This window comes from Crassostrea angulata, chromosome 10 (genome assembly GCF_025612915.1).
Source record: "Crassostrea angulata isolate pt1a10 chromosome 10, ASM2561291v2, whole genome shotgun sequence".
Classification (NCBI taxonomy): Eukaryota; Metazoa; Mollusca; class Bivalvia; order Ostreida; family Ostreidae; genus Magallana; species Magallana angulata.
This window is the reverse complement of record NC_069120.1, coordinates 46,928,392-46,953,815: the sequence shown is the minus strand read 5'-3', so window position 1 is coordinate 46,953,815 and position 25,424 is coordinate 46,928,392. Positions and strand designations below refer to the sequence as shown.

At 32.7% G+C, this 25,424-nt stretch overlaps 1 protein-coding gene across 1 annotated transcript; it reads right to left on the bottom strand.

Moving 5' to 3' along the window:
* Nucleotides 1–10,557: 10,557 nt before the first annotated feature.
* Nucleotides 10,558–16,217, bottom strand: LOC128166588 (elongin-C). Its single transcript, XM_052831856.1, has 4 exons — nt 16,058–16,217; nt 13,411–13,594; nt 11,306–11,354; nt 10,558–11,050 (listed from the first exon to the last, which is right to left on the bottom strand). Exons 2-4 carry the CDS (start codon nt 13,577–13,579, stop codon nt 10,909–10,911), a joined length of 360 nt encoding a protein of 119 aa, XP_052687816.1. The 5' UTR covers nt 13,580–13,594; nt 16,058–16,217; the 3' UTR covers nt 10,558–10,908.
* Nucleotides 16,218–25,424: the final 9,207 nt, after the last annotated feature.

Below are 25,424 nucleotides of genomic sequence, written 5' to 3'. Positions count from 1 at the left end.
TGACATTTTCATGCAAGAAAAATGTTATTTATAAGTTTAATAATAGTTTAATTCTTTATTATCATTAAAATACATTATTTAATACAATTTCACACCTTTTAAGCTCTAACGGGAGCAAGAACAATGGGGTCAGTACTTTTCAGTACTTGTCAGTACTTCTCTAAGTTTTTCAGTACCGTCAGTAAAAATTGTCAGTACTTCTCTAAGTTTATCAGTACTGTCTAAGTTTTTCAGTACTTTTCTAAGTTTATCAGTACCGTCAGTAAAAACGTCAGTACTTTTCTGAGTTTATCAGTAATGTCAGTACATTGTCAGTAAATGTCTAAGTTTATCAGTAAAAAATGGGAATGTCAGTACTTATATGACTTAGTAGTGTTGAAATATGATAGCATATAATATGCGTCAAAACTACATTTTTATCTGCTAGTTACCAGTTTGCAACGTATTAATTAAAATTCAATTGCTAGTTTCAAACATAACTTGTCTGATATTATTAAAATTCTCTTCATATGCTTTTTTAGCACATTAAGATTCATATCTAGTGATATAATATTGTTAAGCTTTAGGAAATAAAACATTTCATAAAAATGATCTTGCAGTTTCAAAAAGTAGAATCATTCAAAAAATCTCCATACACCTAAAACTTATTGTGCAATCTTTAGTCGATTGAATTCTTTAATTTTTTAGTTTTGTTGAATTTAAAGTGATGTATTTAGTAAAAACTACTTGAAATATTATCTATAGTAGGTAAAAAAAAAAAAAACATAATCCTTGTTTATGGCTTTTATAACGAAACTGGTTGCTATTAAAATATCCTTTTATTAATCTATCTTTAACATGTAACATACATAGCCAAACTATGTTACGTAAAATGATAGATAGGGGTGTTGAAAATATCAGTGTGAATCTGTACCACGTGCTGCCCGACCTTGTGGATGCAGACACGATTGGTGCTTGTAGAAATGTCAAAACAAGATGGTTTTAGAAATTTTGCGGTACAAACATTACGAACACGTGTTCACCTTGACCCGTGTAACATTTTTTAACATACATTGCACCCAATAAATGTGCAGCTGTCTATTTGTATTATATTTGTTCTATACTATATCAGACTGTTTTCATCGTTTCATTGTTTTATCTACTAATTACCCACTTTACAGACTTCTTATAAAGCATTACAACATGTCTTAATGATAATGGTTTACATGTATTAATATTGAAAAAGGGAAAAAAGCTTAAGAGGATTTTTATTCTTATTTTTGTACTTTGATAAACGTAAAAATTTACACCAGACATGAGTTGGGTCGATATTTTAAACCAAGCTGATGAAATAAATTCGCATAAATAAGAGTTTTTTACTTATCTGAATGTTAAACAAAAAAGAAATAAATGACTATTAAACTTCAGTAAGTCATTTTTATTGGAAAATTTCAATTGGTTCAATATACCGGTAAAACAGAGGACATAAATGAACAGTTCCTAGCTTTTGATGTATTCGTTTTAACCTGGAATTTTCTTTTCAACATTCAAAAATATGACACGAACCTTGTTTACATAGCAAGGAATTGTGAGCTTTGTATCTCGCTTATAACTCGACGACTGACATTCTAATATTGGTTGACTACTAGAAATGCCTAACTGAATCCACAGGTGCTAGAAGACAGGACCGACCCCCTCCCCTTCCATCCCCCACCCCAAGTATCTAGACCCCCGGGACTTTACTCATTTTTAAATTAAATTATCATTTTATGATATATTTATAATCTAATGTATGCATTCATTGCACATAATTATGAATATGTCATAAAATAAATTAATTCTAAAAAATGAGTAATGTTCCGGGGGTCTAGATACTTTGGGTTTGGGGTGGAAGGGGAGGGAGTTGGTCCTGTCCTCGAGCGCCTGTGACTGAAGAATTTGAAACATTAAAATTTTAACCGAAATCGTAACCATGCCCCTTTAAGTTGGTTCAGAATACCTTATAATGATTTCTTAACCCAGCAAAAAACGGCTTCATCAAGAAAGATAACATGATGAATAAGTTTTATATACACCGTGTAGCACCAAAAATGCTGCTTTCGGGGATGTTAGTGCTTATTTGGGCATGAGAAAGTAGAATGTTTTAAAGAAATCAAGGAAGGTTAATTAAGGAATAAAATCAAAGCTTGGCAAAAGGTGGCAGTCTGGATAAACGCGGATCCAGATTAATTGTTTCAATCTTTTTTTCAAATTATATATAAAGGATAAGAAAACTTAATATGGGGTTATACACTAACATCTATCTTAGGATATTATGTATCTCTTTGTAAATGAAATGATATTTCCGCACAATCTTTTTTATTTGATTTTTACATATCGTGAGCATGTTTTTATTTGATTATTATAAATTTACAGGAAAACATGTGTATTGACCATTGAATAAGAGAGAAAAAGCCCAGATTTCAGTGATTTTGTTTTACTCAAAAGTGTTTACAGATTGGGTAAAACAAAGACTAGCAAAATTGTGATTTATATGGAAAATCAACACATTTAAAAACAAGATCTCCAATTATTGATTTAAATTAGTTTCCTTTAAATTTCGCATTGTTCTTTAAATAATATTTTAAAGACCCATTCTCTGTAAATATCAAAATTCGGTGGCGGCGCATAGTCATCGATTTTCTTCTTATTTCGTATTTTGAGACCCTTTGATGAATTAAGACGCAAGACCAATTTAAACGGTTGCTATGGGGACCGGTTGTCAAGGTAACATAAGCAAAAGATTTTTAAGAATGGCCAATTTGAGCTTTTTTTAAAACACAAATTGTAAGACATTGCAGCCGTTTCAGCTATACAGAATAAGATTATCGCATACAAAATATTGTGAATTTTTGAATTATTTGAAAAATTTTATTGGCAAATGAATAGTTTAATAGTGTTACCATTGTACCTAAACAGCATTTCAAAAATACATATAGGATCTCTCATGATTTTCGATTGTATATGATTTTTATACAACAAGCTGTGTTTTTTGTTACCGAGCCTTGGCGAGGCGAGCCTTCGCGATGACGTCACGTAGCGTAAGAACACAGTGAAATATAAAAAAAAAAATGTCCCATGAGTGATATCCACCGTTTATTGAGATAAACATGTGATAAAATTTATATTTTATATACATTTATATCGCCAACTTGCTACGTTGTGTTGTATTAATATAGTGAGCTACCTTAAAATCATTACGCTAATTTAATTATAGAATCTTTCGTATTGATAAGTTTTCATTTTTCACTATATAAGATATGATTTGCTTAGTGGGACGAAAAAACAGAGGAGAATGCATTTATCAATACGATCCATTTCAAGTAAATGATGCACATGTCATGTCCATGATGATACATTTGTATATAAATAGCAGTGGCGTCGGAAGCAGGGGGTCTAGTTTACCTATCACTCCAACATCTCAATATTTCCATCATTTCAAGGTAAATTTAGGAAAAATTATCGTTCCTGCGAGAAAAAGTGGGGGGGGGGCTGAACCCCTAAGCCCCCCCCCCCCCACCCCCCCCCCCCCGGTTCCGACGCCTATGTATAGTTTTAGTCATTTATTATCAAAATACAGTCGTTCATGAAGACAACGTGTATTCACAGCTTCGAGCTTCTTGATATAATCCCTAAATTACTTGATACATGTGTAGACAAGTATACCAGACCTTACCGTAGAATCAAGTTTACTCACCTCATTTCATTCGGTATCGCCTATGAAATATTACATTAAAATAGGTAGAATTCAAGAGAAAAGGTATTTCTAGCATTTTTTTATGTCGGTCAGAGATTGAAATCTTTACCAGGTTTCTTTTCCCTACAGATGTACTTAAGCACAGTCGGCCATAAACTTGGTTGTAGAAATTGAATAATGAATACAGATTTAGCACCAACGTCATAGGTCTATGTTGCATGGAAATAATGTTGGAAGAGATATTCGAGCACAAGAAAAGTGCATGTGTACTTTTACCTGACCTGAGCTGAAGGTCTAATTGAAATTTGTCTGGCGTCTGTCATCGTCGTATCTGTCCTTGTCCTTGACATTATTCACCACAGGGCCGACTTCAGTCAAACTTCGAGAGACAAAAGATTACATGTAATACTTTGTACTCTGTTCCAAAAAAGAGCCATGTTTTGTTTTGGTTTGTTTTTTTTTTTTCTGTTTTTGGTTTTGGGGTTTTTTGGGGGGAAAAGGGAGATTTGTAGGGGTTGGACTGGTGTCTCAACAAACCAGAATAGCAAATACATGGGATATCTGAGTCATGCAAAGGTTAAATAGGTATAAAAAGAAAAAGAAGTAGAGTTTTTTTACGAATCACCTTATGCAGGCACGAAGCTTAAGGAGAGAGAGAGAGAGAGAGAGAGAGAGAGAGAGAGAGAGAGAGAGAGAGAGAGAGAAGGGGCGGATTTCTCGCAACTTGGTTTCTGGTTCGCATCGCTACTCGTGAACCCTAGCGATGCGGATCAGAAACCCTTGGCTATCGAAGATGACATGTTTTTTTTAAATTAAATATAGAAAATTGAATTATGATGGAGTTGCACCCCCCCCCCCCCCACACACACACACACACAGTTAAAAATTGAAGTAAAAATATAAGGAAACTAACAGTGAAAATGAAGTTATAAGCACTACCTACTCCCCCGGAATAGGATTCTCATGATTTAAGGAACTGTTTAGGTTTGGGTTTTTTAATGGTTTGTCAAGATTTTTTGGACGAGTCGTCCCCTACTCACCCCCACCCCAACATACACACTTTCAAAACCTGTTGTAAAAATACTATGCAAGCATTCTAACATCGTGTATATTTTATAAAAATTTCATTACTTAAACTCCAAACATTTGGTCATAAATTGGATAAAAATGTGTTTATAAAGTTGAAAAATAGAAATAACTAGATCTCGTTACGAGTAACGAGTAGGTCTTCCGTCCGATTTTGTTTTCATATGATACGATGAAATATCGATATTCTCTGCCAAATCTGCGATCTTGGTGAATCTAGGTTTTTTGTCTCGAGACCGAAAACGGACGAACAAAAGAGGTTTATGAAAATAAAAGCTAGGGTTTTTTATACATATGTTTAGTGTACACTACTGTTAATCATAGCAGATGAAACACCAAAGATAATCAGGTAAACTTGTGAAAAAAATGAATTGTTTGAACTCTTCTGGTGAGTACCGGAAGTGACGGTTGACAAAAGAAAACCCGTTAAATATATCTTCAATCGATTGTCTATCATTTATAAAAGTTTGTGTCTCAATCACTTACGGTGACTAAAATCTCGCTGGTATCAATTTTGTAAAAAAGGCTAAGTACCAAAGATATTTGAAATCTTGCTTGTTTTCAAGTTATCTGTAACATAGTTTACGAGTGTCTTGGCTCCTCATTTAAGGGGCCAGCCCCTTTTTCTTGAGTTCAATCGAAAGTTCTCACGAATACTAACATTTTTTGTTCTTACACCCATCTAAAATTGTTGTTCATTTTTGAGATACAAATGATTGAATATTTTAGGGGCCAGCCCTATAGATCCTTAATGGGGACAGACTTTGGAGTTTTGATTAGTGGAATTGATTAGAATCATCAATGCAAACATTTTCTTTTCTACATTGCCTAACAAAATATGTCTCCTTCTCTAGATATATTGCATCAAAGTTTAAGTACTTTGGCCCCTTAAAATCCCTAATTACGTCATAAATGGGTGTGAAAATAATTTTACCTGATAAATATTGCTACAATCAACAACTTTGCTTCTATATTGCATTACAAAATTTTGATCGTTTTTAAGTTATTCGCAATAGAGTTTACGAGTGTCTTGGCCCCTAATTTAAGGGGCCAGCCCCTTTTTCTTGATTTTGTTGGAAAGAACGTTTAATTATCTACTATTTTTGTTATATATGTCTTAACAAAATATCAACTGATAAAAAGATACAGATGAAAACGTATGAAGAATTTGAATGAAAATTCGTACCCAATTTTAATGCCTACGCGAGCTCCAAAAAATGGCGCCACTGGCGTAAAACAAAATAATAGTGCACAACTTCAGACTATAGACTACCTATCCTGAAAATTTCATAGTCATATCTCTGATAGTTTCTGAGATCAGCTCTGCACAAAATAGGTCGTAAAAATGTACAAAATGGCCGATAAATCGGTACCGGAAGTGCCGACAGGAAAAATCTCAAAAACGTATGAAGCTTACATCAAGACTCATCTTCTCTGAAAAAATGGTCGAAATCGGTCGAATAGTTTTCGAGAAATCTCGTGCACAAAAGTTGTGGAAAAAAATAATAATAACTAGATACGACCTCGTTATGAGTAACGAGTAGGTCTTCCGTCCGATTTTTTTTTTTAGATAAAATGATACCATGAGATATCGATATAATTTTAAAATTACCCCCCCCCCCAAAAAAAAAAAATTGAAGATAAAGAATAAAAACCCTAATTACGTCATACATGGGCCTGACGATGACTCTTTCAAACCGATAATGTAGAGATGAACAACTTTGATTTTTATAATGCATAACAAAATATTTATCGTTTTCAAGTTATTCGTAATAGAATTTACGAGTCTCTTGGTCCCTAATTAAAGGGGCCAGCCCCTTTTTCTTGATTATATTGGATAGAACTTTTGATTCTCTACTACTTTTGTTCTATATGTCTTGTCAAAATATTAACTGATAAAAAGATACTGATCAAAACATATGGAAATTTTGATTCGATATCTGTACCCCATTTTTGTGCCTAAACGAGCTCCAAGGAATAGCGCCACTGGTACAAAACAACTAAATAGTGCACAACTTCAAACCATGCTCTACCTATCCTGAAAATTTCAAAGTCATATCTCTTATAGTTTCTGAGATCAACTCTGCACAAAATTGGTCGTAAAAAATTACAAAATCGACCGTAAATCCGGACCGGAAGTGACGACGACAAAAAATTCAAAAACATATAAAATTCAGATAATTTCCCATCATCTGTGAAAAAATTGTTTAGATCGGTTGAGTAGTTTTCGAGAAATCGCGTGCACAAAATTTGGAAAAAAAAAAAAATAATAAACAGTACGAAAACAATAAGGTCTTCCGTTGGAAACGGAAGACCTTAATAAGAAATCGTACGAAAACTATAAGGTCTTCCGTTGGAAACGGAAGACCTTAAAAATGAATTTGGGAACAGTTACTCAGCTTCCAGCTATTGAGCGTTTGTGGCAAAGCACTTAAATTTGGCACTCTGAAAAAAAATCAAAGTGCGTTACTTATATTTGGGACCAAGTCAGCGCACGATGAAAAATTTTTCAAAGTGCATTATGAGTGTACATGTACATCAACATTTTTTACCATCAAGACACTCTAAAAAAAATAATAATATATAAATCACAAAATATGAGCTTCGTTCCTAACTGATTTCGTTTTATTCAGATTAAGTATTTATATTTCTTTGTAAACACTGTTAAATATATTCTAGCATCATTGGGAATAGGGAGGGGACGGCCAAAGGTACAGACAGTACAATTTCTAATATAAATATTTATATCACTTCATGGGGAATATGGAGGGGACAACCAAAGATACAGTACAATGTCCAATTAATATTTATATTAATTACTCGAAGAATTGCACCCGCATCCTCTTTTCTTCCCAAAACATCATATCTATTCTATAAACTTATACATCTGCAGGTCTCCCAAGTATAAACCCCTTTCTCAAATTCAAACCAATGAATTATTTTGATATATAAAGTAAGATAGTTACATGTACAGCCGTTAAAATAAATCAACTCAAAAATAAGCCTGCACTCTTTTACACTAATTTTAAAACAAATATATTAATATTGTCATTATATTTGATCATCAGCCTATAAACGCCGTGTATATGTCAGATATTGTGTTCCTCAAAATTAATCATTTTCTGTTTTCTTTAGAGAGTAAATATTCACAAAGTAAACAGATAACTTATTTGGAAGGACGGCTGACGAATTTGTGCAGTTCATGTGATATTTTGATATACATATCTCAATTAACTCTTAATATGATCTTATCGACAAGTCTTTTCATTGCGAAATTGCTATTTAGGAAAGCTAAAAATCTCTTTTCCATGTCTTACCGAGCAAAACTAGGTTAAGCCATTTAACTATCATATTTGAAGATCTTTAAAACACTTCGACTAGACCATGCACAATTTCTTTTTCAAAGTTAATATCAACCATATCAATGCACTTTGAAAAAAAAAATCTAAGTGCGTTGATTTGGTCCCAAATTTAACGAACCTTGAAAAAAAAATTTAGAGTGCGAAATATTTTTTAAGTGCGCTGTAACAGCGTCTGTTGATATTTCAAATGTTATATGATTCACAAACCCAATCAAAACAGCGCACAACGTACAGAAATTGAATTTTAGATCTGCTGACGATTTCAATGCAAGATGCACAACTCTTCTTTAAGGACGTTGGATCCTACGATCAAAAGTCGTTAAGTTTTTTTTAAGTATTTTTAAAAATCTGCACACATAGCTTAACCAAAATTCAATTGTTTTTTCGGTGCTACGGTGTATTCAATATATACATGACCTTTCTGCACATAAATCGCTTTTCCCTCTATAATTTTTTATCAGAATGAACCATGGCATCAAATAAAAATTTATACTATTTGAAATAAATAAAATTAAATCAATATTAACATTAAGAAAGTTTGCAATTTCTTCAGTTTTAAAAATAATATATTGACCTTTTTGCATTTACAAAACCCTATTTTTAGCCATTAACGATTCAACATGCAATGAAATTATTAAAAAGTCTCAAACTTTTTCTCAAATTATCACAGGTTGTTAGAAAAATGTTATAAATTTAGAAAATAAAACCAAAAGTATGGGTCTATGATGTAAAATTTGAAATATGGCATGAAATTAGCTAATTTTAAGCAAAAATTGGAGTTCATCTTCTCTGGACTTTTATGAAATATCAGTTTAATATGTCAATGTATATCGATAGAAATATTAAAAAATTGTTAAAATATGTGTTTCAAAACAACTCGAAGATATCCCAATGCAAAAACTCTCTGAAAATTTGGTCTGCACGAAAAATAAGGAAGCTAAAATTACGGTACTCTAAAACAACTACATGTAAGTTATGGAAAAAGTTCCTAATGGATTTTGGGGCATATAAGCAAAAAAAGTGTATTATGACAACTTTTTTTCATAAGAACATGCATGATCAAGCGACATTATGTCTCGAAACGAATTTCCGTCCTCGAAAAGATTTTCCGTCCTCGAAAAGATTTTCCGTATTATAAGTGTACGAAATTAAATTGACATACATGTATATTATAATGCGCAGCGGTAGATCATTAAGTACATGTAAAAAGGAGGGAATTGGGCTTTAGGGGGATAGCAAGTATTAGAGTAGAGAAATGGAGTATTGGGACCGGGGTCTCCACGAGACTTATTCTGCGATACATTTTCATTCATTGGTTGTTTTTCCTTATTTTGACAGCTCTTTAACATGAATAACAAATTTCATTCTTTTAATTTAGAGTCATTAATGAATCAAATTATGAATCAAACAAGCCTTTTTTACATGGCATTTTATTTTGTTTTTGAAAATAGCTGATTATGGGAGTTTCGACACCTTCAGAGCCTTCAAAGCATTGATATTAATACGAGGGTTTGCCGCAATCGCCTTTTCTATTTTTTCCGATTGCGTAGCTGTCGCAGTGCTCAATCCATATTTCTTGCAAAATATCATTTCGCCACTCAATAATTTATTGTGTTAATTTGTGCATCGTCTAACCGGTATTGAGGATTCAACTGTTCCATTAATAAAAATCATGCTCCAAATTCATTCTACCCAACCCTTATAAATAAACTTTGAAATGATAGCTATTGAATTCTTTCACCATAATTCAATTTCTGTTATTTGGTGTTGAAAGGGGATTTAACCGATAAAAGGAAATCATATTGTTTAAAGTTTAAATATACCATGTAAGGTGGAGTGAATTTATAAGTGTTTATGTCACGCAGACAAAATAGGTTTGGTTTGTGCAATATAAACTTTTTTTCAGTAAATGAAATCAGAAGTAATGTATACATAAAAAAATAAATTCTTTCTAATTACCAAAGTTTAACATTGTATATTGACAATGTACATTTTACACACCTTAAACTTTTTAAAATATGAAACACAATAGTGCTATTTTGCAGTCCATCCCTTGCCAATTTTTTTTGAAAATAATGCTATTGGTACATGTAATGCTTGTGTCATTCGGAGCAAAATTACATGTGTATATAGTTAGTGGATGAAATAATCTTTACGTTTCCCTTACGTCTAATACATGTAGGATAATAAAAACTACTCTGTTTTCCTTACATAGAAAGGATTTAATGACGAAAATCTAAATGAATCATAACACTGAATGATATACAACAACATGGACCCTACTTTCATTTGCCTCTGTCCAAGTACATCAAAGCTCAAACAATCCTAACACAAACATCACAGTGCATAATGCAGGGCAACCCTCCTTACAATGGCTTTATACAGCAACTGAACTAATTTTGATAATACTTTAATAAACAATAAAGAAATACAAAGCATAATACAATCAAATTTTCATATAATATAAACTGAAACTGGCTTTTACAAGTTATTTTAGCAGTTCTTAATCCTTGAATACACAATATAATCTAATAAAGTAGACATCACCTCACATTTGTTTTCCTGCAATACCCATACATAATTATAAATACATACTTAGTGCCATGTTGTTTTTTTTTCTCTCCTCATTGATCTTTATATGGGGGATCTAAATATTATGATGACTTCATGCAAATAGGAACTTATTTTGGCACCAACAAAAGAATGGGATCAAACAAAGCAAATATAATAAATATTAACTCTTGTTCAGCAATCTAAGAAGTTGGCAGCCATAAGTAACTCTAATGCAATTTCAGGTGCTATAGGGAACTCGGGGATCTCTGTGGAGCTGTTGGTGTATCGAACCTTGTATGTGAAATACATACACACCTTCTGAAGAACATGTGACCTAAAACACAGATTGTGCAAATAAATACATTTACTGTTTATCATTACCCATAACAGACATGCATCCTACATTTATGATATCAACTTTACAATGCAGAAAATTTGAGATCTAGAACAAGAGTTTGGTTTTTTTTGGTTCATGATGTTTTTGTCACATACTTGTGAGCTGTTCTGTATACCATTGCAATTGAAGCATTGACTTATCTTTACTAATCTTTACTAATCAAAGTAGAATATAAATAACATCAGTACTTACGGGATTTCCCTAAAATTTATTTCATTTGTCTCATTTTCTGCAAACTGTCCTGAAAAAGAAATAAGATAGATTTAAAATTACTGTTGTTGTCTCAATAGACTCAACTGTCTGTTGTATTTTATCTCCATATACCAGTAATTTTTTAGCTTCCTTCTTCTTTTCAACCTTTTCATATGATCCACTGGTATTTCCTACATATCAACTTTTCTTTTGTACTTTTAATGATTTTTGAGGGAACAAATGTATGTTCATTGGGAAATGTCTAATTAGAAAAATTAGTAACAAGAGGCCCATGGGCCACATCACTTATCTGAGCAACAATGGCTTTATATTGGCATTCAAAGGATATTGTGCCATATGGCCCCTCAATAATAAAACAAAAATCCCAAATTTTTTGCTGGTGTGTCTTATCTGATTTCGATTTATATATGATTATTTTGTTCAACCTGAATTAATAAATCATTTTATCAAAAGGAAGTCAAACATAAAAGCAATCTTTTCAGACCAAAGTCGGCCACATTAAAAAAAATAATTTTGCACCATACAGAGATCCTATGGAATTGTAGCTCTCTCCAGTAAACATCAGATATAAAAAAATTGGAGAGGGTTACATTATTGCAGCTAACTTAATCTTTGACATATGTACCTACCATTTTTCCTGAAAATAAGATCCTATGCAAGATATTTACTTTTTTATCCTCAACTTCTTACTAGTTATTGTATTTTATTTGAAAATTTCCTTTATGTGACAGAAGAAAATTTTACTCCAATGTGCTCAGTTACTCAAATTTACAAAAATTTAATTGGTCTTCTCCAAAGTAAACGACCATTGTTTACTTGCCGTGAACTCGTGTGACATTTTGTAACCTTATTCACATGATCGATGAACTGAAAAAAGTTGTCACGTGATATGTTAAAGAGTTATTTTAATCAATGTATTGACATATCATAGACTCGAGAAAATGCTCAGCATTTTAACAAAACACATTGCATTAATTAACCCTTATGCAGAGAAAATGCATACAGAATTACCAATAGAAAGATTTGTATTTTAGTATGTTGTAAATGCATCAGATTTAGTTTATTTGGTGCAGGTAAACAGTCAGCTGTCTGATTAACTGAAGTCAATGTTTGATTTGATACGTAAAAATTCCAAAATACAGGCAATAGTTCCCAAAGTTAAAAAGCATACTTAATGAAAATGAAACAAAAATCAAAACAAGCTAAAACCACCGTCACAGTGAGAATGTCAACGCATTGAAATATTTAACCCCAATTTACTTCACAAAATCGGCACCAATATATCTTGAATGTTTGAAAGATAACTCTGCATGTGAACTGTTTTACAACAAACAAATTCATCTTTGTTAGATTGACCCATTTATCATGCTTCCTATATGGCTACTTCAAACAAAGAACCTCGTTTTCAAGATAAAGAATACTGAACCTGAAGTTATAAACTGATTAAACCACCCCTCTCTATTATTTTTCTGTATTTAACTCAAACTTGGAACAGTTTTAGTCCTTAATTTTTGCAATTTATACCTTCCTTTCCATATGGATGATTTTTACTAAATTACGTTGAATTTGACTCAGTATAGTTCTAAAGAAGAAGATTTTTTAAAATGCATCCCCTTTTTTTTTTTTACAGTTTTGAGGTTTTCTCCACTTTGAATGAAAGTTGAAATTGGTCAAGTGGTTTTAGAAAGAAGTTCAAAATGTGAAGAAAAGTTACAGATGACAGACGGACAACATACAAAATGTGATCAGAAAAGCTCATTTGAGCCTTTATCTCAGGTGAGCAAATAAAACGAAAGTTGTGTTTTGAAAAATTACTGTTAACTTCCCTATAATGAAATCAAAATAAACTAGAATTTTCCTCCTTGAAGGAAGAATAATGTGTTTTACAACAAGACTATTGTTTAAAAAATTTTAACGATCAAAGCCTCTTTGAAAAGTAAAATTAATCAGAAATAAAAATGTGTCCAGTCTTTCACCAAAATAATACATTTTAACTTTCAAAACATTCAAAAAATGAATTATGTGAAACTAATTCCCTTTTCGCTGTGAATTTTTTCTTTAACAAAATGCACAATGTATCATACCTGGACCACTCAACATGGCCTTAATCGTTCCAGATGTTAAAGCGTGGTCTCTCTTGACAATGAATTCATGGCCATCTGAGGACACCAGTTTTACGTACATGGCATCAGGCCCCTCACAGCCCCCATAGGTCTTCTCCTCATCACCCTTGTCATCTTTGGAGTCTGACATGGTCAGTTTAGATCTCTAAAAATAATCAAATAATGAGTGAAATTGCTTACTGGTTTATTAAACTTTTTAATGTAGTCAATCACAAAACTTCACAATAAAAGTTATGAAAATATGGTAAGGTGGCACGGGACAAATCTTTTTTGTACAATTCACTGTAGCCAGGGGATGTGTGTGTGTGTTTGAAACTCTGTAATTAGAATTTCCTCAATTCTCACACAGTACAAATACCTTAAATTCACTCCTTCTAAAACAATCACCATTCTCTGAGGAAAATTAATAGTCAGAACATGTAAAATTTTCTACATACTGGTTTTTCTGAGATTTCGACATTCGGTACCATGTGCACTTTGTACCATCACATGTCAGAAACTTACCAGTATATAGTTCACAGACAGTTTACCTAATCATCCACCTACATTTCATGCTATTTTACCTCTCGTCTGTAACTTGCAATTTCACTGTGTAAAGTTAACACAACAGCCATGGCCGCAAGTTTCGCATTTTACTTTTGATTCCCATGAACTTAACATTAGGGGCCTAAATATTGCAAACAAATTTCAACAAGAGACATCCCTCTCACTAGTGATAATCATTAAAAATCATTTCATGAATTTTAACAACACACATAAGCCTCAAAGTACAGCAACTCTCAACTTCCAAAAAATATTGACAGGTACTATTTTGCTGTACTCAATGCTTGTCAACAGTTGCAACTGGCAAGAATAGGCAAGTATATTGGGAATCAATGAACAATGAATGAGTTTTTAAAAAAAGGAGTTTCAAAATAAGAACATATAAGTAAATAACGTTTCAGTTGAGTTTTGAGGTCTTATTAGATTTTGTGTGAAGTTCTACTGGACCTGTGTGTTGATTTTGTTTATCCGGAATACCTTATTACAAACATGATTTAAATTTTCATAAAGGTTGATAAAGTCCACGATAAGTTACGGTAAAAGCTGCAGATCAGTAGCGGTAAGGTAAAATCTGGGTTGACATGTTGTAGAGCCTTTCTCAAGTAAACAAAACTTACAATTCAAAGTCTGGCCTTATTTCCCAATAAAATACCAAATAACAATTTAATATATAATATTTATTCTTGTTAACTCATATTGTAATAACTTGAACCAGACTTTCTTTTAATCATGCTCATAGACCAAATAAATTTTTTTTTTTACATGCATGAACACTTTTTCACTTTTCATTTTTACTTTGCTAATGCAAGTACCGGTAAATGATAACGTAATGATAACGAGGAAATTTTAATCATCAAATAGTTACACAGCATGTGTTAGGAAATTAGAACATTCATTAGAATTTTGGTGCTCCATAAATTGTAAGATTTTCGTATGCAAGGAACTGAAACTCTACTGGCTTAAGACCAATTCTTGCCAAGGACCATTTTTTGCCAGTGCTTTGATAATTCATTTTACCAATTTAAAAAAGATTTATTTTTTTGTATCATTTTCAATGTAGAAAGTATTAGATTAAGATAAAAAGTCACAGCCGTGACGGGGTGTCGAACCGCGTACCTATCGTGTGTTTATCGGGTGACTTACCCACTAGTCTATGTGTCGCACTGCTTATATAAGTTTTTTTAAAGATAGTCCTTTAGTCAATGGATGTTTTCATATAAATATTATTTCGATATTTTTCACGCTAAACAAATTAAGATAGTTGTTTTATTGGATAAACCTCCGATCACATAAAATTGTATACGAAAAATGATGTAATAGTGCACTGGCAAGAAATGGTATTTAGTGAAAATTAGTTGCACACTAGAATGGCACTGAAACGTAAATTTTCCTGTAAAACTAGAGATCAGCTGCTATTCCATAATTTGCTTCTTGATAATCATAAAACCAGATACTTTTGTGTATGTCAATGAATCTCTGCTCAAATCTACGATTCCTTATCATATTCAATTAAAAATGCATATATTTAATTTTATAGACATCCATTAAAATGTGTGTACCTGCCAGTAAATCAAGTAAAGCTAACAAATTCTTTTTAGATTAACATGAATGGGTGATATTATATATGTGTAAATGTGTTCTAACAATATTCTAACTCATTTTGGTACAATGAAGCCAAAACATAACAGCTATATATAGGTATTACTACTGCTTGTACATATGTACATGAAATAGCTGTGATGCACACCATGCCTAAAATTCTTCCATTGTTGACCAATAGGTCCACGCCATAAATTTGATTATGTTAAACAAAGTATTAATTTAATTCTTTAGTTAATGGATACAAAAATTTAATCAAATTAAAGGTTTAACGTTGCACGTGCTGCGCGTTCTTCTAATATTTACACTATAAACATCATTCACGCACGTTCGCTTTGTTATGAATGACGATGGATGCCCTTTACAAAACATGAATAATTTTTAACAATATTGTTTGAATTTTCACATGAGTATCAAATATCATCTACACATCACATATAAATGTAAAAAAGACCAAAATAGTTACCTAAATTACCCTAGGAGTCGTGTTTTCCGGCCTTTATTCTGTGGCCTTACCAACAGACACCCGGATGTATTAGTCACGTGAGATAAATACGGCCGGTGCTGACGGAAATCGCTACCAAGCTTTTCTGTACTATACTTTGTCACATTGCACAAGAGTTTGGAATTAGATTTTTAACCATACATAGGCCTATATTTTTTTTTTAATCTAAATCTCAATCTTTTTTTCCAGATAAAACAAAAATAAATTTGATTACGTCATCTCCTCTCGCGTGAATCACTGTGACGTACCATATCATACACGCACGCCAGTGTTCTGGCTTCGTCGTCACCAACTTTCCTCAAGTCAATACTCAGCCTCTTAGGTTTGGCCTCAGGTTTATGCACTTTTCTTTACAGGATTTGAGTTGAGGAAGGAGTTGAGGGATTTGAAAATTTTGGTGACGGTGGAGACTGTTCGGATATCTAATCTAAATGCCTAATTTACATTCTCTAGCTGGCAGGTTTTATAATCAATGTAAAGCCCGACGGATAAAGCGTTTGCCGTGGATGGGGGTGGTCTACGACGTTTACCTTACTATTTAAAGATTAGAACATATTTTATTGAATTTAATCAAATATATCGGAAATAAATTCCAACATGTTACTATATATAGATAAGATACCGACACTTATAACATTAGAAGACATTCAAACAAATTTTAAAAGTGAGTAATAGAAATATTTGTTACTAATGCAAAGAGTGGTTCAACTAAGTGTAGCTAATACATGAGTGGTCAATGCAAATGAATACTGAAATTGATGCATACAGTTGTACACAATTTACAGAATGTTCATGCAACATATGAATTAGATGAACCGGTAGATTCCATCTATGAACTTGTGAACAATGCCAAAAATTTTAAAGTCAAAGTCCAAAGACAACTGAATTTCTATTACTTTAAAGTAATAAGTGTTTTATCTATTACATATGTTTAAATCAAGTCAATTCAGGCACGCGGGTATGTTAAGGCAACTTATGCTAAAAAAATGCATGGATTTGCCTTACTTTCGATTTTCTTGCTTTAAAATCTTTAATTCTTTATATATGTTATCAAAATACGTAATGTTTAATAAATATTGATTTTCTTCAGGTTTCAGAGTTATGCGCTCTTCGATCGGAGGTGACGTAATCACGTGACGTCTAAATTTAGCTCCAAAAAGTGCCTTAATATACATCGCAAAAGTGTAACACTACCCCAAGTAATTTGGAGAAAAAATTGATGTTATTTAATTGAAGTATTTATTCATCTTGTTGGAAAGTGCTGCTAGAATCGTGTCATTGCTCGTTTAAATACAATATTGTCATGTTTATGACAAAACCTTCCCAACTTTTACAGTTTGTTCAACATAAAGATTAATAATTTATTGTTTTGTACTACTAGCAGGATTCTAGCAGCACTTTTGAAAAATTTGACGATTTTTCCTATTAAAATATACCAACCTTACATCTTGAAAACCTGAGGGTAGTGTTACACTTTTGCAATATTTGAGACTCTAGTAAAATTCCACATGTAACTTCAATATAACACCATAATAAAACGCTCAAGTGATCGAGCTTTTCCAAGGGCCGCAACTCATACTTTTGTTGATATTGACAAAGCGGGCTTTTACAAAATTAGTTTGAAACTATGTGTAATTTTTATCTTTTTTTTCTAGTGTTGATCTGGAAAAGCCTGGTGTTTGTTCACATCATCAACCTCCATTCAAGAAACATTAGATAACGGAGATATGATGGAGCTACAGATTCGTTCAAAATACTCTCCCTGAACTGGCTGAAGTTGATGGATTTTTTTTTACGTTGTAAATGTTATAAAATAAGAGTGAATAAACAACAAATCATATGATTTATTTCTTTTCATTAATTCATTTCGTTTTCATATTAAATTGGTTAATTTTAACACAAATGGTACATAATTTCCATTATCAGTGCAAGACACAAATGCACTTATTTTTGAAAATCCCTGTCAGAAATGAACATTGAAAGTATTAAGAGTACAGTCGAATTCAAGGTTATGTGATATGTTGAAGATAAGAGGCATTTAAAATGGAAACCTGAACATGATATACCAGGTAACACATTTTCTCTCAGTTGAAACATATTTATATATATACAAATGTAGATATATATACATGTACAAATTACACCCCCTTCTTAGAGAATTGTTTTGAAATGTTTATCCTATCAGGTTTATTAATTTTTTTTTCTGTAATAAAAAAGGAAAGAAAATTTACATATTCAATTTTTAGGGCACACATAAAATTAAAATGCTTCTTTATTTTTGTGAATATTTTTGGTTTAATGGAAAAAAATAGCCAAATCGTCAATGAATTTTTTTATTGTGATATTCAGCATTATTATACTAGTCAATAAAATTCATATGTTAAAAAAACATACATTACAATCAAAATACTATGTACAACTTTTCTTTATTTAAAATAATATATGTAAAATATGTAAAATACATGTACATGATTTAGAACTGAAAAAACGTTTAGGCTATTTTCTTTGAATGGAGAAACCAACAACTAAAATAATTATTGTACAGTAAACTGAACCACTGCATAGAACATAGATGTCCAAATTCTTCTATTAAAATATAATGAACATTTTCTCAATCAAGTTGACCTGTCTGTCTGTCAAACAACTTTCAGCAGCCCTATAAAAGAAAAAAATCAACTCATTACATTTAATAAAAACTACATTCAATAATAATTCGAAAGAGAGAGAAAGAGAAAGAGAGGGGGGAGAGAGTGGAGACATACATGTTTTCAAGTACAGAATCATATTTATACTCGATAAACATAACATTGTTATGATAAAATTATTTGCAACATTATCTATTCATGCCCATATCACAAAGCAATACATAAACTAACCCCGCCCCCCCCCCCTTTTCCCTCTAGGTAAAACTGGTTAACCAACAAACACAAAATTACACATGCTCCATGGATGGAAATGTAAGCAATGATATCTCAAAATGTTAAAAACAAGTTCTAGAGCCGCACATTTAGAAACAAACATGTAGATATACACAAGTATGCATTACAATCAAACAGAAAATGCATATAAAAAGTAAAAAAAAGTTCAGTTGAAGAGCTTTTCAGAGGATTTGATCATATACCAACCACGTTTATGGCCTGATGAACTTTTTAAATTGCTGCGTTCTACTTATATTTTCGTTGGAGTAAGACAACTTGTTCCGAAATATTGTAAAAAAAAAAAGTGTTTTTTTTATGTTTACAGAAATGCAACTGTCAAGCAATATGTGCATGTGGTTATAATTGTGACGTCATCAAACAGTTCACACAGAAATTTATGTTTTCACTATACCTTCATTTAAGGAAACATATTTGCAATGTAAATATTGGTGTTCAATATTTCTGACTTCTTTTAACAAAGAAACCAAGCTGAACGAAAAAATTGATTTAAAATAAATCTATTCAAAATCCAATTCAACTGCAATGAATTATTCATTAATCAAAAGGATGAAAAAATGACTGGATTGTGTAAATTGATTTTTCTTTAAAAAAAATATATATAGACCATTTACTTTTTAAAGGAATAAGGGATCATTCTTTGAGTATAATGGAGTGATAATTTCAGTTGGGGCGTGGTCAAGTCCTCCAATAAAGCAAGAAGGGCTTTATGATAAATTTGATCACTCTCCTACCAAAATTATCACCTCATAATATTCAAAGAATGATTTCTTCTTACTTACATCTATATTATTTCTAATTTGTAAACTTTAAAACAACATTATTTTAAAACCACTATTTTTTTTTGGTAGCACATTCTATGTATTACTACGCGGCACAGAACAGCTTTTAAAACACAGTAAAAAGTCACACAGAGGTTAAAGGATTATCATGATCATGTTCACATTGTTTAAGCCATACAGTATGATTATATGAGTAATAGTTTGAATGTTAGACTGATCAAAAATCTTGAGAAATAATTACAATGTGTCCTTTTAATAAGTCTGTAATTTTTTTTTTTTATAGTTTTATTATACTGTAATCGTCTTTAATTTCATGTGTCTTAATTTTCACGATTTCCTGGGTTAGTACCTTTTACAGCGATTATAATTTCACTACCAAACATTATAGTTGTTATAATACCTCATTTGATTGGCTTACCTTAGAAATTAACTCACATTGATCATATAACATAACTTGCCTTTATCACAGTATATTTACATTCCAAATATTTTTTGCATGTAAAGTGTGTGAAAAGACACTGCGGTTATAAGACCATAACACACACAGGGTACTCAAAGGTTAGAATGACTAGTTTTATTATGACGTAACAAACGTTGAACGCTGTAAAATGCAACGTCACAGACGAGAATCAAAGTTCACGCTTGTGTCTGTTACAGTGGCTCTTCCATTAATTTGAACTTACCCTTAGGATAAAACAGAAATTTTGAAATATAAATCGCATTTGCAGACAAGGCAAGAGGTTAAAAAAATATAAATATTTATAAGCATTAAATAATTATTTTTTGAAAGATATAGTCTCATAACTGCATCGGTGTGTGCATACAAATTTTCATAAAGCGCTAGCGCGCGTTACTCAATTTGTATGCACACACCGCTGCAGTTATGAGACTATTTCTTTCAAAAAATAATGATTCAATGCTTAAATATGTACATCTACCAAGTGTTATTCCCTCTATTTCTTACGGAAACTTAATTCATAGCTCTATAGAAACAGCCAGACTGAAATCTACATGCCTCGTTTATCGATTGGTCGAAATCTACAGCGACTGAAACTAACAAGATTGAAATTGATACGTCCTGTTAATCATGCAATTTTAATGATATGCTATGAGATTTCAATGCAATGCTATGAAATTTGTGTGCTATGCTATGAGAAATTGAAATGGAGGGCTTTTAAATGATATGGTATGCTATGCTATGAGATTTGAACAAAATCACCTCAATACACAGAAGAGTTCCAAAAATTTGTAGTAAAATGATAAGAAGCCAAAGTTTACCACTAATATGCAAAGAAGACGATTTGGCTGTTTCTTAATCATTCAGTCTGGGATTTTTCTTAGGTTGCTATGAATTTCAATGAATTTAATGTACTAAACGGAAACCATTCTGGCTGAACTTGTGCAAAAAAAATTAGTGTTGATTCCTAATCTTAAAAAAATCAATTCAGTAAGGAACAACAAAAAGCCCTTGTGGGATTCAAACTCGGGATGTATGGATCAAAAGTCAGTTATTTTGTGATATTTTTTTCCCCTAAACTGGGGGGATAGTAACCTAGCCCAAAGGCATGAATAGCAAAATTGTGTCTTTGTTGTTTGTTAAGTCTAAAGTAACTTATGAATTAGTTCAGCGGAGATTTCATTCACCCGCTAATGTTACAGAACCCAGAAACGCACTGACCAATGACATTAAATGATGTTTTGGTAGTGAATATCAACATGTGGACAGTCCAAAGCTTGTTGTTTGTTAAATTTTTTTTTTAACGTTTTTAACTTCGTTAATATCCGGTAGTTTCCGTAATATTTGGTTCACTTCAAGACTGGTTATTTCATGCAAGAGCGCTTCCGCTCCCAGTATAAATAGATTTATCGGGGAGTACATGTATTCGATTAATGCGACGTCCGTTAAACAAGTATACACGGTGGATGACGTTTATTTTATTTGAATACATTGTCCATCTTCCCCTTTCTTGCATTTTGTCACCGTTATGAAAATGAATGAAACAGTATGTAACTGTGAGTAACTTATGCAGAAGACCCCATCGAGTGGGTCTGAGTAAAATGGTGTAGGCATACAACTATTAAGTTTAATCACTTATTTCTAGGCATATATATTTAATGCAGTTAACAAACAACAAGCTTTCGACTGTCCACGTGTTGATATTCACTACCAAAACATCATGTATTGTCATTGGTCACTGCGTTTCTGGGTTCTGTGCTTGATATGCAAATCAGCATTAACATCAATGAAATCGAACAACCAATCGATGAGGGATATGATAATCAACGTACAAAATTTTAGCACGGCCCGAAAAGCAAACTGGCACGCTGTTAGTAAAACGATAATACTTCATCATTTGTTTAGAAGCATAATACTGACCCAATTCTAAGAGATTGAGGGTCTTGTCTCCCTTTTTCAACGATTAGGATTTTCATGGTTTTAAATACTTGTCATTTCCTTTTTTTTTGGGGGGGGGGGGGGGGGGGGGAGGGGAGGGGAGGGGTTGTCAATATTTTCTGGATGTCTTCCCCCTCCCCCAGTTTCAAAAGCACTGATACTTGCCTGATATTACTTTGGAATCATAATTGTTCTTGGGGGACCAATAAACATGGCTTTCTTGGGTATTCCTAGCGATCAGATTTAAACCCCATTTCTTTAATATTTATCAAAACTATCCTTATTAAACTACCAACAAAATTACATCCAAAGTACCAGGAAAAGTTCCAGCTATCCCTCAACACTGACCCCCACGAATGAAAATGATTCAAAGTATACATCAGTGCACATTATATCAATCAATATTACTATGTATACAGTAAGATCAGCATGGTAAAAAGTTAACTGAGGTATCAACTTGGTTGGTCACAGAAAAGCCCTTCAGGAAAAGTGTTAACCTTTAAATAATAGAGGATTTGTCATGTGACCAACCAGGTTCATATCCTGGTGAACTTTTTTACGTTGTTTTTATTATATCTTAAATACCAAAGAAAAAGAATATTTTTCTTATCTGAATAAAGTCTTACCAATGAAAATTGTCACAGTCCATTAATGCATTTTCCAATGTCATTGCTTAAGCCATTGTTTTATTCGGCTATGAAGGCCCCAATCAACATTTCTCCCATCTCTCATTGTGCTGTCAGATTTGTTCTCAAATACGTGTCCATTCTACAAATAGAATTAAGAGTAAGCCATTTCCATTTGTTTTTATTTTAGCATGAACTTCTGCAATTTTGCAAAGGTGCTTCTTTGCTATGCATCGAAAGATTCCTCTGCGATTGAGTGGTGGAGAAATGAGCGTAAAGACAAAGAAGAAGTCTTAGTTCATAAATTCAACCACAATCTAAGCTATACAGCCAGACTTCAGAATTACAATGAGTTTGTAGAAAACAACCCAAAATTAAAAATTGATAGCACCACTTTCCAGTATTCAATTAAAAGATTACAAGATTACTTCAAAATCACGAAGTACTGGAAGCATGGCAACAAAAATCAAGAAAAGCAAAACTTTCTTGAAAACTTCTCTGTACAAAAATGGTATTACCTTCCACAAGGAATAAAACATACTCACAGACTGTTAAACTGTACAACCTGCCAAAATTTTCTTCCATCATCTCTCCATGTCTTTAAAGCTTCACAATCTGATCAGGATCTACAAAAATCAGCAAATGCATTATCAAAACAAGCTTTGTCATCCAGTCAATCAGAACAAAAGGCAGCTGTTAAAATAGTTCAGACATTAGATCCCATTGTAAAAAAAGAGCTTGGTGTCTCTTTAAAGCAGATTGTCAAAAAAGAATTCAATCTTATTGACAAGCCGTCTCCATCAGACAAATGGAAAGCTAAAATAAACACAACAAGAGAAGCAAACACAAAAATCCTTTCTTCGATTCAAGAGAATGATCTACGACATTTTCTGTCCTCTGGAAATTCCTTCAAAAAACACGATAATGAGAGAATTAAGACCAATTTTTTGTCCAAGGAAGAATCAAAAAAAATTCAGGAAAGGCGAAGCTTAAAAGAAAAGATTGGAAAAGTAAAATCTAAAATACACCATGGCAACTTTTCCCGTTACGAATTTCAGGCAGAGAATTTTTTGAAAGAAATGAGAGAAACCCCTGAAGGACAGATAGTCAATTGGACAGAAAAAGCAAAGAAATACCACTTGAGAATCAATGGCAAATTTCCATTAAATGGAGGACAGGTTATGGCACAATATGCAAAAGAGAATGCAATAAACATAGCAAGCTTTAACTCGACTATAAGAAGCGTCCAGCATGGAAAGAGAGTCAGACGATTTAAGAAAAAAGTTATTGGAAATGTATCGGTACCAACACCAAGATCTGGACTAAGACTAAAAGAAGAAATGAGAAGAAAACTATCTAGTGGAGAGATTTACATAGGTGAAAAAGTGACACCAAAAACCTGCAGTTCAAATACGATTAACAAAGCTGGGGAATTGGAAGTCTCAAATCTCCAAATTTATGGCAGAAAAATACCTTTAAAGAAATTGTTCCAAATGGAAACTGAGAGACAGGAGAAGCTTGGACTTTTGAGGCTAAAAACAGATTCCGATTATGAAGAAATGTCAGATGCAGAGGTCATGGAAAATCTTGCTTGGATTGGAATACAGCCAAAAACTGATGATGATATTCGAAACCTTCTCAAGTATTACCAACGTACCAGAAGCGTAAAGATCTGGCATGACCATTCAGACCTTTTGAATAGATCATACATCAGCTTTATGGCGTCATTTATATATGATAAAGCTAATTACCTGACAGATGAAGAATTCATGACCTTACGTCATTCAACAAAGAAAGTATGTGTCCAGAGCCTAGTTGAGACACCAAAGTTATATATACTTGGCCAGTCACCAAGCACAGACAAAGACCAGCTTTCATATATAGAGACAAGATTAGAAGACTTGAAAGAGTGCCAAGTTTCAAAAACAACAAGTGGAATAGAATTAAAGAATGAAATCAGATTCTTCTCTGGAGATGGTCCAGCTCGACAGTTCGAATCAGGACAGCAGAGAGGGGGGAATTATAGCTGCATTTGTGGAATCAGCGCAAAAGACCATCAAAACATAGAAAGCTGTTTGAGGAAAGAAATACAAACTCTGGAAGAGAGGAGACAGGTGGTAGTATCTGGCGTCTTATGGAAGAAATTAATGAAAGGGGTAGTAAATCCATTCTCCAACCTCAACAAAGCTGAATTGATCAAAGAACTATCAGCAAGAGGCATAGAAACTGTGGACACAAAAAAATCAGAGCTCCAAGAAGAACTTAACAACATTCTCCATGGCATCCAAAGGCCACCAGCTTTAATGACCAAAAATCCAAAGTTAACTGCTGCAGAATTAGGCATCCCAAAGTATGAAGTGCTGGGCTGTGAACCACTACATGATATAACAAATGTGGTTCAAAACTTAATATCAGAGCTCCCAAACCACATAGATGACAAAGCAGCAAAGCAGGAATACGATAAATTCTATCAAACAACAATAGGCGACAAAAATCAACTGAAAGGCTCAGACGCAAGGTTATATGCCATCAAACTTGCCAAATTTACTCAAACTCAATACCTTCAAGGCCGAGTAGCAAAACAGATCT

Bases quoted from the DNA above. Each gene is read 5' to 3' on its own strand.
- LOC128166588 (XM_052831856.1), bottom strand. From the start codon at position 13,579: ATGTCAGACTCCAAAGATGACAAGGGTGATGAGGAGAAGACCTATGGG. The intron at 11,355-13,410 runs GTATGATACATT...TTTCTTTTTCAG, and splicing joins GGCCATGTTGAGTGGTCCAG to GACAGTTTGCAGAAAATGAG. The intron at 11,051-11,305 runs GTAAGTACTGAT...TCTGTGTTTTAG, and splicing joins ATAAATTTTAGGGAAATCCC to GTCACATGTTCTTCAGAAGG.